This window comes from Lepisosteus platostomus, chromosome 3 (genome assembly GCF_059453375.1).
Source record: "Lepisosteus platostomus isolate fLepPlt1 chromosome 3, fLepPlt1.hap1, whole genome shotgun sequence".
NCBI classification, from domain to species: domain Eukaryota; kingdom Metazoa; phylum Chordata; class Actinopteri; order Semionotiformes; family Lepisosteidae; genus Lepisosteus; species Lepisosteus platostomus.
The window spans coordinates 47391011-47404505 of NC_142613.1; the positions used below are offsets into that span (position 1 = coordinate 47391011).

At 36.6% G+C, this 13495-nt stretch overlaps 1 protein-coding gene across 5 annotated transcripts in view; it reads left to right on the forward strand.

Moving 5' to 3' along the window:
- fig4a (FIG4 phosphoinositide 5-phosphatase a) overlaps nt 1–13495 on the forward strand; it is an 87935-nt gene that overhangs the window by 17937 nt on the left and 56503 nt on the right. For all 5 annotated transcript variants that reach the window (XM_088625801.1, XM_088625805.1, XM_088625802.1 and 2 more), the window contains exons 9-11: nt 2897–2997; nt 3192–3354; nt 10215–10312. In XM_088625801.1, the coding sequence (XP_088481927.1) occupies nt 2897–2997; nt 3192–3354; nt 10215–10312 (362 nt within the window). The remainder of the gene's footprint in view (nt 1–2896; nt 2998–3191; nt 3355–10214; nt 10313–13495) is intronic.

The window sequence follows — 13495 nt, forward strand, 5'->3', positions numbered from 1 at the left end:
AACACCTCTTCCAGCAGCAGCCTTAGTTTTTCCCAGGAGGTCTCCCATCCAGGTACTGACCAGGCTCACACCTGTTTAGCTTCAGTGGGTTGCCAGTTGTGAGTTGCAGGGTGATATGGCTGCTGGCTAAATTTATTTAGTATTATAAATTAATTACCCTCTATTTTGTATTAACCCTCTATTTTGTATTCCCAGAATACCTGCCACCTGTAATTAGAAAATTAATATTTTATGAGGAAATTTATCAAATGCTTTCTGTAAGTCTAAATACACCACATCATATGCTCCGTGTGTGTCCATTATTCTTGTTGTTTGCACAAAGAACTCTTAAGTTGATTTAGCAAGACCTAGATTTTTGAATCCATATTGGCTGTGCTTTGTAATCTTATTTCTGTATGAATGATCCTCATAGTTCTAATTGTTTCCATAACATTCCATGTAATAGAGGTTTGATCACTACATACTGTAGAGTTGTACTACACTAGCAATTTTCTACCCCTGATAGATGTTAATGTAGAGTTTTTACCTGCTGTTTCCTACACTTCAATGAGGAATTCTCATTATATTTTATCCAGAGCATTTTTGCATCTGTTTGCAGTAAGGCACATGGGATTGGAGAAAGTTCCCCCCATTGGTGTATAAACTCGTTTGGAATGAATGGCGTGTGGATGACAAGCTAAAAGAGGCACTTTGACTGCTTTAAAAATTTCGCTTGCTCCTTGACATGTAAAATAACATTGTATTCTTCATCTGCATTTCCGAACTTTTTGTTGTTCTTCTTTATACATCACGTGCACTGCAATTATGAAATGATAATGTGTATAATCTAGTGTATAAACAGTGAGTCATATGTGAATCACTTTCATAATACAGCCATCTGTTACTTGGAGATAAATGATCTTTCCTGGAACTTTAATGATTTGTAGCAGGTCAGTCTTGTTGGTTGCCAGCTCTGCTGTTTTTGTAGCCATTAACAGCACATTGCTTTAAGGAATTAAAAATGAAACAGGTTAAAGTTCCCGTGACTCGAGAATAAATGCTTTGGATATGTGATGCTGTAATCAATTTTAATTTGTTAATTTTTTCATGCTTGCTTTTGAAAGATAGATGGATTGTTTATGAGGGATTTGAATCTCTGAAAAGGCAATGCAGAAACAGCAGAATTTCCAGTATGAAATACATAATTTGCTGCACGTTTTAAAAGCAGAATACTCAAATTCATATGTTTTTCTCCCTGTATAAGGGCCTTATTTATGACAAGTGATGCAGACTATCAGGGCTAATAAGGTATAGAAACTAAGAAGAGGCCTGTATTAGAACATTCATTTATTTCCTTTCAGTAGGGAGCATAAATTCCAATTTTTTTCAGAAATTCAGAATAGCAATGCACAACTGAAGTATTTACTTGCAAATATGAAAATCCCCTGAAAGGACAAGATAATACTAAGCAGTGTGGTTTACCTGCTGGCTGTTTTCTGTATCACCTTTTGTAAATATTCTTCCTGAATCAACTGGACAAATAGAAGAGCGTTCAAGCAAATTTAGCAAAACACTAGTTCTTTGGAATACATGGTGAAATGATTAAAAACAGAAACATTATGCAGATGAACAGTGAAAGACTGTGCTACTTTTTAATTAGCATAGCTATTTCTCTTAAAAGACACGTTATGTTTCAGTTCAGGTTCACTGGGTTATGGCACTAATACAGCAAATTTCTGTTTTGAATTCCATGGTTCAGCTTTTCCATCCTGAAGACTTAGGAACTAATAATTAGATTTCTATGATATGCTCCATATCCACAAACATTATTACTGTATATTTTTAAAGAAAATCTTACTCTGCAAACTTAAATACTGTGTTGCTTTAGTGTCTGTTCAATAGAAACATATTACCTTTGGGTTTTTTTTCCACAAGAGGCTAGGATGATTTTTTAAACCTGAGTATATGCCTCGTGTACTGGATGTGTTGTGTGAATGACCAGGATTGTCCACGTAAGAGTCTTTGTGTAAGTAAACTTGGAAAAAAAAACAGAATAAAAAAAATGAAATCACCATCCCTCCTGAGGAAGTTCAGTACATTTGTCAGACAGTAGCTATTAATACCTCATGTTAATTGTAATGAAGTTTTAAAATAGTCCTTATTGGTATTTCTCATGTGTCATGTAATTGGAGTATGATACCTCCAAGCTGTCTCACAGTGTTTCTGAGGAAGAAAATTGATATTATTATGAATGAAGAAAAACACCACCAAATACATACAGAGAATGAAGGAGACTGATTCTGCATTACAGAAAAGCAGCACCTAGAAAAAATATTCTACAAAAACTTAAAAGTTTAATTCTCAGCAATATACACATGGGAGTACACATATTATTTTAAATTCCCATTTAATATTAATATTAAAACGTTCTCCCCCTGTTTGCGTGGGTTTCCTCCAGGTGCTCCGGTTTCCTCCCACAGTCCAAAGACATGCTGTTACTGTAGGTTAATTGGATAAAGACTTTCGAAAATGGGTGGATAGATGGATTAATAACACAGTTTTCTGTATTGCAGTTTTAGAGAACATTGACATTTACAAATACAACTAAGAATATCAAGTGATCGTGCCAACAGTTTCTTTTTTCATGCCATAGTGTGTGTTACTTTCAGAATAAATTCTGTAGATATCTACTTGTAATTGTGAATCTCTTCTCATCCTACAGTGGTCTTTCTTAAAAAGAAGAAATAGAATAGAATCATTACATTGTTTACTAGAAATGGTACATTCACAACAGGATGTCTATTAGAGTTCTGCAGTGAAATTCTTGGAAGTGATTTTTGCCTTGTTTTCTGTGAGGATGCCTAGTGATTCATCCCAGGTGTCAGATTGTTTCCTTTCCCTAACCTTAATACTCAAGAGCTCCTGATCTACGGAAGACCGGTTTATGTCACCTTGATTGCCAGAAGATCAAGTAAATTTGCTGGAACACGCTTCCTGAAGAGGGGAGCGAACTGTGAGGTATTGGGCTTTTCATTTTAGTCGGCTTCATCACTTCTCAGGTGTTTCATTGATTTGCTGTTGCAGTGGCTGATGTTGTATCTACAACTCTTCCTTTTATGTTACTTTATGCTTTCAAATCTAGGACACATTCATGGATTTTATTTTCATTTAGTATCTTTTATCAGAGTGTATCTTTTTTTCCTTTTTAACAGGGAGATGTAGCTAATGAAGTGGAAACGGAGCAGATAATCCACGATGCCTCAGTCATGTCTTTTACGGCTGGAAGTTACTCCTCATATGTACAAGTCAGAGGTTCGGTTCCTCTCTACTGGTCTCAGGACATCTCTACAATGATGCCCAAACCACCCATTCGATGTGAGTTATCAATTTTACAGAAGAGCTAAAATAAGAGAGGTTTACATACAGTAGGTTTGAAGTATCTCTATTGAACCATTCCTAACTAGAGCTAAAAAGCTCATAGTTATTGCATATTTTATAGGTTTGTCTTGTGAATCTAGCTTAGTGTGCTACAGTGAACAATATGGAAGTGTTGTAAGCCGACATTTACAGTAACTTCTCGACAATGGCCAGATCCAACACCATCTTCTCGAGCAGAACTGATAGCCCTCTATCAATTGTCAGATTACCAGATTACAAACATTCAAAGCAAAACCATTTTTTGCATTTGGCCAAGGTTTGGCCAAAACCAAGGTTTGCATTTGGACACCAGGTTTTTTCATAATACTGTGATCATTGCAGTGTCGCTGGTTTTCTATTCCATAGTTCTGTTTGATAATGACTTTCCATTATCAAGTCCATATCATCTGTTTTCTATGGTGTACATATTTGTTGAGCTTTTGAGAGCACTGCAGATAATACAGAGATCAATAACCTTTTAGAAGTAACTTCTTTCGAAATAAACAAAGATCAGGTCATAGAGAAAGTTCAACTAGCTTTTTTGTCCCTGAAGTTAAGAGATTCCAGACTCCATTTCACACTTTTTGTATCCAGAGCTGAATGCTGCTGTCCCTAAGGCCTGGATCTACATACAAGTACTCAGTGTTAATTGCCACGTTCTTCATGTTATCTCATACTGCTAGAAACCACTCAGTAGGGAGCTTTTTATCGCTCATCACAGCTGAATATTTTGCACAAGCCATGCTGTACCACGTTTTTAAAATACTGATGCTTGGAAGAAGCCTGGAACTCTTTCTGAAATGTAAACAAGAAAGGAAGAATTTTCACAAAAACGTCACTGTCATTGGCAGTAAAATCTGTGACGTCACCTGGACAAGCCATTAGTTTATTATACAACAAAGAGGTTAGATTGTGCACGAGGATGCCATTTATACTGGTACGCAAGCAAAGCAGTACTGAGGCCTAATGATTTTCATCCACATGGACATCAATCAATATCACAGAAAATGTCAACATGAAAATCACAGAATCATGATAAGTTTTTACTTTGAAATGTGACACAGTGTCAGAATAAAAACATTACAAAATTAGTATTGGATATGACTTCCCTAAACATTAACACAACCCATACATCATTGATGCTTAAAATCATGTCTTAAACTCATTTAGGCATTTTTAACTCTCCTAATATACAAAACATTGCACACCTGACATTTTTACGAAATCACATGAGTTGACCTCAGTATGGTGTTATCCTAAAGCATAAAGGTACTCAAACAGTCAGCATACCTATTTACTTGGTATTTTAAAAAAATTCTCAGTAAAATTATATACACAATGAGCTGCTGATGTAATACATAAACATTCCCAGTAAGCTTTCATATATATTTATAAACATAAATATATATGTAAGCTTACTGGGAATGGAAATGTGTTTTGCTGTCATTTTAGTTTAAACATGATTTAAACTCTTTCTCTCCGAGCTCATAAGGGGAGCTTTGCATTCACATTTTTGCAGAAGTTGAATTGTCTCTGTTGGCAAATAGTATTGTCCACGCATTGATGGTGATCTTCCACAGTATGTATGTTATTTCTAATTCATTCATTTCCACTGCCCTGTAAGGCTCATCCTACATAGTTTCAGTGTGGAACAGTTACAGTACATTAGTTTTGCAATTTGTTAGATGTCTTACTAAAATAATTAGGTTTTGTCTGCTATTGTATTTATAGTTATTACTGGAATTGTGCTGTTAAAATGGTTATTAATACATGATTTCATAGAATCTTCACTTTATTACTTTCATGCTTTACTGGACAAAATCTCTAGCGTTCAGATGAAAAATTCAGGCATTATTTCATTTGTGTTTTGATAAATCTTAATAGTGTAATGCCTGTACTAGAATTTTTAACTCACATGCTTCCCATCATATGTGATATTTATTATGGGTGAAATTATTGTACCTGTCTGCTGAGTGCTGGTTGGACAACAGTTAACCTGGATCTTTCACATACTCCATCCATCTTGACTTTTAATTATTTCCAGCTTCTGTCAAAGGAGCTTCCATTTGCTCAGCTTCCATGATTTTTGTATCTGACAGTTTTGTTCTGGACTCCATTACACAGAGATTTGCCCTTTTACTATAATAATTCCCACCCAAAAGCCTTCTTATTATAAAGTAATTTAGTATATTAACATCTTACCTCATCTGCTTCCTTGTAATTATGGTGCCTCCTTGACTGTGTTTCTCCTCTATTTGGAGATTAAACATACTTGTTGCACTATAATGCATGTGCTCTATTTTTAAAATGCGGTAATGTAAGGAAACTCACAATGTATCTATTATTTTTAGAAACAATGTAAACACATTGTTACAAATTGGGGTTGAGAAAATCATAATATAAGGAGTTTTATAAATCATTATAGGAATCAGGTCCTGACAGTAGCTTGCTATATAAGCAAATATAAATATTAATAATTTCACCCCCTAAAGTCAGATATTACCAAGTATGTGGATCGTTTATTCTCTGGCACAAATTAATAATACAAGAGTAAAAAGACCAAAAGCTAGGCCAAACATATTTATTAACACTGTACAACACAACATTCATAGTGTAACAGTTGTGTATATAATTCAGTGAGATATGGATCCCTACCTTCTATAGACATTCTTTCCTCATGATATTATTATACCAACCACTTTAACAGACCATAGAAAGATATGGCATCCAAATAAACAAAATGGATTATAACCAGGACTAAATCTTCATCTTTAGACAGATGCCAATTCCCCTATACTAAACAAAGTCATCTCTAAAAATAGAAGAGACTGTTCTAACCTGCAGATGTCTCACCAAAGTAAACCAGAATTTCCTATTAAAATAAGACAGCAAGCTCTCTTTAGTTAGAAGCTCAACGTCTGTCCCTTTCAGTGTTCAGATTGCGTGGACAGAATCTGGTTTCAAGTCCAGTTGGAAAGAGGAGCTATCTCTCTGTAGTAGCTTTTGATGAAGATGAGGATGATGGACAATGACGTCTATACTTCCTCCTTTCTCATTCTGTTCTTACTCTTCTCTCTGTATGTCTGTTCCTGTATTTATGCTTTGGTTGATTCCTTTGAAGGCTGTGGTGATACAGCTTGGTAGTTGTACCACCTAGATCTTTGACATTTATGACTGCCTCAAGGGAGATGATCAGATAAGTGTCAGCTGTTGGCACATTCAGAGGATGCCCATTGTTCTAAATGTACAGAATAGGGTAGTTCGATACCCTTTTGTAATACTGTTACAAATGAGGCATTACAAAAATGGTGACTAACACAAATTGACAAACCTGCTTAGTCAATAAGTAAAATGATTAATCATAACTACCAGGATTTCTCCTACTCCAAGAATATACCCGAGCTGTAGTAATGAGAGGCTTGTGTAGGCTTTATTCTCTTGCACAGCATTGGTGAAAAGAGTAAAAATTCAGACACACTTGGTTAATCAAATAATTATTAACAGTGACAATACAAACACTACGCTACACACACTACGTAAACGTACAATACACAAGTTTCCTTATGTACATTACATGTTTGTAGAGAAGGCGTTTCAGAGCACCAGGGAAAACCCCAGGCTGTTACTAAGCATTCAACTCTTCAATAATGCTTCACGTTCCCTAAAAACTACAGAATTGCAAGCTCTCTAAGCAAGATTCAAATACTTAGCTCCAGATGGGTCCTTTCGTCTAACTGGGAACAAAGAACTTGGCAAAAGCTTCAACGTCTCCTCCTATGTACTCTGTCTTGCATGGAATGACTTTTTCCTTTCTCTGTCTTGATCTGATCTTATATGGAGTATTTCTGGAATCTTTTACCCAGAACTTAATTAATTAAGGTAAACCAAGGTAAACTTTATGAATGCTTTGATCTGAGAATCTGGGCCCCCTTACAGCAAAAATCCCCTCTGCTTTGAAGCTGGAAATGTTTACACAGATTGGTGTTACACACATTATCTAAACTCTTAAAGACACTTTCTAGTCACCTACTGTACAGCTGTAACAGTACTTTGATTTCTCAGAAATTTGTTTTGTATCCAAGCAGCTACAGTATGTTTTATACACACAAAAACTTACAAAACTGTTTCAACCGCACTGGTGGTGGGATGGCTCTGTGGGTAAGGATCTGCGCCTGTGGCTGGAAGGTTGCCGTCTCGTATCCAGCGGCCGGCAGAGGAATCCTACTCCGTTGGGCCCCTGAGGAACGCCCTTAACCCCAACTGCTCCAGGAGCGCCGTATAAATGGCTGACCCTGCGCTCTGACCCCTCTGAGAATAAGTTGGGTTATGCGAAAAAATTAAAATTCCTAATACAAGAAATTGTACAGTACTGTATATGGCCAATAAAGTGATCTTATCTCTCTTACAAGTAAGCATGACTTTAAAAATAAATGTAACTTAACATAAAAAACACCAACACATACTGTATATAATCATTACACACTGCTCATACAAGAATCACACAACTTACCAGAACCTGTAAGTTTATTCCCCATGCAATCAGCCTCAGCCCCTATAATTGCACATTTCGTTCATTTTCATTTTGCAGATAATCACTGATTGCTCTTGCGTATAACCTGTAGTTTTTTTTTTGTAGTTTGATTAAATATTGGGTAAGTTCAGGTTAGCTAAACATTTAGTTAACAATTAACATTAACCTCAAAACCAGCAACATTTGTAATGCTGTAGAGCACTGTAATGCTCTACTCGCTGGGGTATCTAAATCTACTTTGAACAAACTGCAGTATGTTCACAATTCAGCAGCCAGGATCATGACAAGGTCTAGTGCAAGTGATCACATTACCCCTGTCCTGGAGTCCTTGCACTGGCTTCCAGTCAAATTCCGTGTAGACTTTAAAATCCTCATGCTCACCTATAAGGCTCTGCATGGTTTGGCACCTCAGTACCTGTCTGAACTATTATCACCTTACTCCCCACCTCGCAACCTTCGCTCTTCTAATTCTGGTCTCCTAACTGTATGTCTACATTGTATGGGTGGCAGGACCTTCTCCTGTTATGCCCCCAAGCTCTGTAACTCTCTGTCCAAGGATATCATAGAGTCACCTTTTCAAAACTCCTTCAAATCCAGACTCAAAACCTTCTTCTTTAGAAGAGCCTTTACTTAACTGGTTCCATTCTTTACCCCTCTGCTTTTCCTAGTACTACCATCCACGGTCTCCTCTGTACAGTATATTGTAATTGTGTTTTATCTTGTGTATTCTTTTTATTTATTTTTGTTCTCATTCTGTAAAGCGCTTTGAGAAGCCACCTTTAAAGGCCTTATATAAAATAAAGTTTATTATGATTGTTTACAGAGGCTGTCTTGAGATGTATTTCGACTCTTTCTGTAGAATCTAGTATGCCCGTCTCTCCTAGAAATTAATTATCAGCTCTCACTCTCGGCCCATCATGTATTAAATATGCAATGGTTATCAGTATATTTATATGGCTCTTATGTGAGGTCTGACAACTAATGAGTTTTAATTAAAAAAGTAGGTCAATCTTTCTTTAAGAATCTGGTTTATATTGCTTTAAGTAATCTTCTAGGATCAGAAGTTCATATTCCTTAGTAATAATACGTTATGCAAGACGATTTTGAAAATAAGTGGGCTTTAAATGGGAAAAAATAGGTGACTGCATTGTTGTATGTCAAAAAAGAAATACTGTACATCTGATTTCCCTAATTGGAGACTCATACATTTAATACAAAAAGGTAATCAGGTTGTTCTTGAAATATAGTTAAGAATACTGGAGATCATTATTATTTACCTGAATAGCCAAATCGATGTGCCATTGAAATGACTAACAATTGGTATGCTTGAAAATTGGCAAGCAGCTTTTTATGCCCAATGCCCTACATTTCTTAGACCATTTACTTCTGAGATCATCAGTAAAGAAAATTGGTGCTTCTTGAAAATTTGTGTTTTCTTTGTTGAATAAAAAAATCTTGGACCAAAAATGTGTCCTAAAAAATGTGAAATTTTAAATCAAAATTGGGAAAGAAAAAATGGATTTAAAAATAGGATAAATAGATTTTTAGACATTAATGGTTAAATATATATATCTGTTCAGATTGTTCTTTCATTTAAAGGGGAACTGCAAGGCTATTTTTATATTTCGGGGTTAGAAAGAATCAGCATTGATGAGTGCATTTCAAACCACAATGAAAATAAAATGTACAGTACACGGTGACTTGTAAAACTTCCACTGTTAAAAAAAAAATAGACATAATTTCCAGGTACATGCAGCGATATATACTGCAGTTCAAAACAAGGCAACAAAACTTCCAATTCTCGCAAACTCTCGCTCTAACGCGTGGCAAGACCAGGAGTTTTCGACGACATGGCGACTTACAGTACTTTCACACATTTAGTGATTTTGAGCTTAACTTGAAATTTGTAAAATGCGTCTGTCCCATCAATGGATTTATTTTGTTCCTGAGCTTTCATAACGGGTCTGAGAAATCGGCACTGCAGTTCCCCAGTTCCCCTTTAAAAGTACTTAAGACTTCCCCAAGTGCTGGCGAAGTGTTACTCATCGCTCCAGTGGTTAGGAGTTTGGACTGAATGGCCAGGGCTAGGGAAAGACTTTGCAAAACAGTGGCCGAGTTGCGACACCAACTCCCTCTGTTGGCTTTGAAAGTCCTCACTTGTGAACCTTCTTCCTTTAGTTGACTTAAGGATTTAGAGAGCAGGGCGAGTTTTCTGTAGTCTTAGTAGGGGCTGGATTTGTTTGTTGTGTCGTGCTCAGGTCACCTATTATTTCTTCTCGTCTTCCAGTGGACCAGGCAGACCCCTATGCACATGTAGCAGCTCTTCACTTTGATCAGATGCTCCAGAGGTTTGGCTCTCCTATCATCATTCTCAATCTCGTTAAGGTATTGTACTCAGTGTTGCCTTTCTGTCCCACGCAGATGTCTTCTATTGCTTGTATAAAATATGCCTGTGTCTCGGTTAGAATTTGGAAATCTTTATTTTGTAAAGGCTGGTAAGTAAAGAGTGCCAATTTGCACGGATGTGAACATGTTCATTTAGGGTTCTTTCCATGCTAGAATGTGAAACCACCTTGAGAACCTGAACCAGCTGAGACAAGTAAAACTCTGACAGACAGAAGATTTGAGCTGAGTGTCCTTGTGAGGCGCAGGTTAATAATAATAATAATAATAATAATAATAATAAATTACTTACACTTATATAGCGCTTTTCTGGACACTCCACTCAAAGCGCTTTACAGATAATGGGGACTTCCCTCCACCACCACCAATGTGCAGCATCCACCTGGTTAGTAATGCTGAGAGCACTACCCCCAGATTGGTGGCAGAGCAGGTCTTTATCCTGAACTTGATGGGATAAGCACCGGTTAATGGGAGGAAGGTTGTTGGGACAGTTGGCCTGAACGAGTCCAAACAGCCCTGGGAGGTGTTTGGAAAATGCGCCCTCTTTCCGAGGAGACTGAGATCTGCGAGCTCTGGCTCACCAGGGCATAGCAACTACATGGTATTATAAATAAGGTCGAAAGAAGGTTCATACTGTATATAAAAAGGAAAAATCTTCAAGAGGCTAATTTGATGTGTAAAGTTTTACTGTGAAAATCTTTTTTCCTTTTCCTAAAAAGAGAATGTCATCAGCAATGCCTAGAATGGGCATTAAACCATAGAGGATGTCAATAGTTAAGAAGAATATTATTGACACATTTAACTTGTTTAATGTTTTCAGCCTGAAGAGGAAATACAATGTAAAGGAAAACATGAAAGTTTGCCAGAGTATTATTTGAACATGGAGATCTTTGGTATTTGTTAATTATATATATAAAAACGCATTTGGCATTGATAACCTTATGCAAATGAAAGGTATACAAAATATGTGTAGAAGAAGAAAAATATAATTTTGTTCTTCAGCATTAAGCAACACTACCAGAAAGGTGAGATTGGTTGAAGTTTTTGTTTTTTTACAAGATAATGAACAAAATCACACAGCCTGACTAAACCTAAATTACTTAAATTAGAAAGATGAACAACACAGCGCGCAGTAAAATTAATGTCCCCAGCTGGCTGAACTTGAAAATGTTATGGGGAGTGATGAATAGAGGTGTAAGAAAAAGAAAGTTACTATCAAATACTGCATAAATGTAAATGTAAATGGACATGATTAAGGCTGAATGGGACAAAGATAGTGACACACCACTAATGGTGGTAAACAGGATGCTTAGGGCATATTTACAGTATTTTTTATTGCTGTTACATGTTGGGCAATGTTAATGAAAAATGCTTGCAATCACCTCACCTTTTCTGTTTTTGTTGGACAAAAATATTTATTAATCAATTTGCATTTATATCAGTATATAATGATGATTCTCAGTTTATTCAGTGTATTCCAGATACAGTATCTCCAGAACTATCACTACCAGTGCAAATGCAGTGTAGTCTGTGTACGTACATGCTCTCCTGAGGTGTAGTAGGGCCTAAGGAAGCAGTTCATCACGCACTCTGCATGAGTCTGATTGCTCCATTCTCATCGAGGTATTTGTGATTTTCCAGACTTTTTGTTGGCAAATAGGTTTTTCCCTTTCTTACCTTCCATGATTCAAACCGTAAAGTTTTCTTAAAACAGGCCTTGTTTTTAAAAAAATCTCACTCATAAAAAAAACATACACTGCAGTTTAATTTATGCTCAGTTCACTTCTAATGATTCTTATACGTTTTGAACCTCTATGTGCATTAAATATGTGTTTCAGTTGTTATTGTTAGTTTTGTTCATTATGTTTGAAGTTCATATTTAAATTCATAAGTTGTATATTCAGCTGAATATTTCACATATTGATATACAGTATTGCATTTATCCCGTGAAAAAGAATGGATTCCATTGCTTACTATGCCTATAAGACATGTAGAAAAACATTCTAAAATTAATATAAAATGTAACTTTAATCACAAGCCACCTTTGTAAATCCCAACTTTTTTTGTAAAAAAATGGTAGCTATAGCAGACTGAACAAGAAGTGGAATATTCTGATTTCAGAGATTGCTATCAGTCATCTTGAAAGAGATCCAAAGCAAAACATACACAGATTTAGCTTGTCAATATTCACATGCTGTTGCAAATGCTGCAGTGTGACATTTTGGAGTTCTGGTGAATGTGCTCACGTGGACGCTCACAAGGTGTGAAACGCGATGGCTATTCAGTGGATTCTGCTGATTCACAAGGCCCAGCCATGTGACTCGGGGCTGGGGTGGGGGCTCCTGTTGACGACTAGTTGCGTGGAGAAATAAAATACTTGTAAAACAATAATTACTTCTTGTTCACAAAGCTGCCTTTACCTGTTGGCCACACACAGCAGAGACACTAGTGTTTTAAATAGAAAACGGTATCAAGCTGGTATGTGTGAGACCTTTTTGAAAAAGCAAAGTAATGGGGTATAGTAAATAGTATAGTAATAGACCATTTGTGACAAAGCAGCAGAAAAGCTTCACATGGCTTGGCATACACAAAAATGATATTCCCACAGGATGCTATTGTGTGGAAATTGCTTTGTTAAAAGTGTAGATGCCCATCTTCTTTTCTCTAGCTGTGAAGGACGGTGTAATTTATCAGCGATAATTTTCTCTGAGTGCTGATTAAAATATTAATTGCAAGCTTTTTACTCCTTCATGGCCGTGGGGCTTCCTGTGCTCATGGCTCGTGCTAATGTGGGAGGCATTCCTTAATAAAGACAGTGCTAACCCTCAGGCACGTGTCAGGTGTGTAACTTTTGAAACTGCAGACTTTCAAACACTTCACAACTCCATGCACTGCAGCAGCAGCTGTGTGACACATGGGATTGATGTCCAGACCTGCACATTAAATGTCAGACAACTAAATGCGAATTGGAAGTAAACAGCTTTGCTTTTGACTGAAAGGTTTAATAGGTTCTTTTCTTTTTTGTGTGTGGGTAATAAGCAGAATTGTATTGTTATTGTGAAGTATGGAATGGAACGTGGAGGACTTTGAAGTGCTTGTCTTTCATCTTGAAAAGGAATTTTAGAGAGAGAGACGCACACTTCAAGGACGATCTGTTTTAGTCCA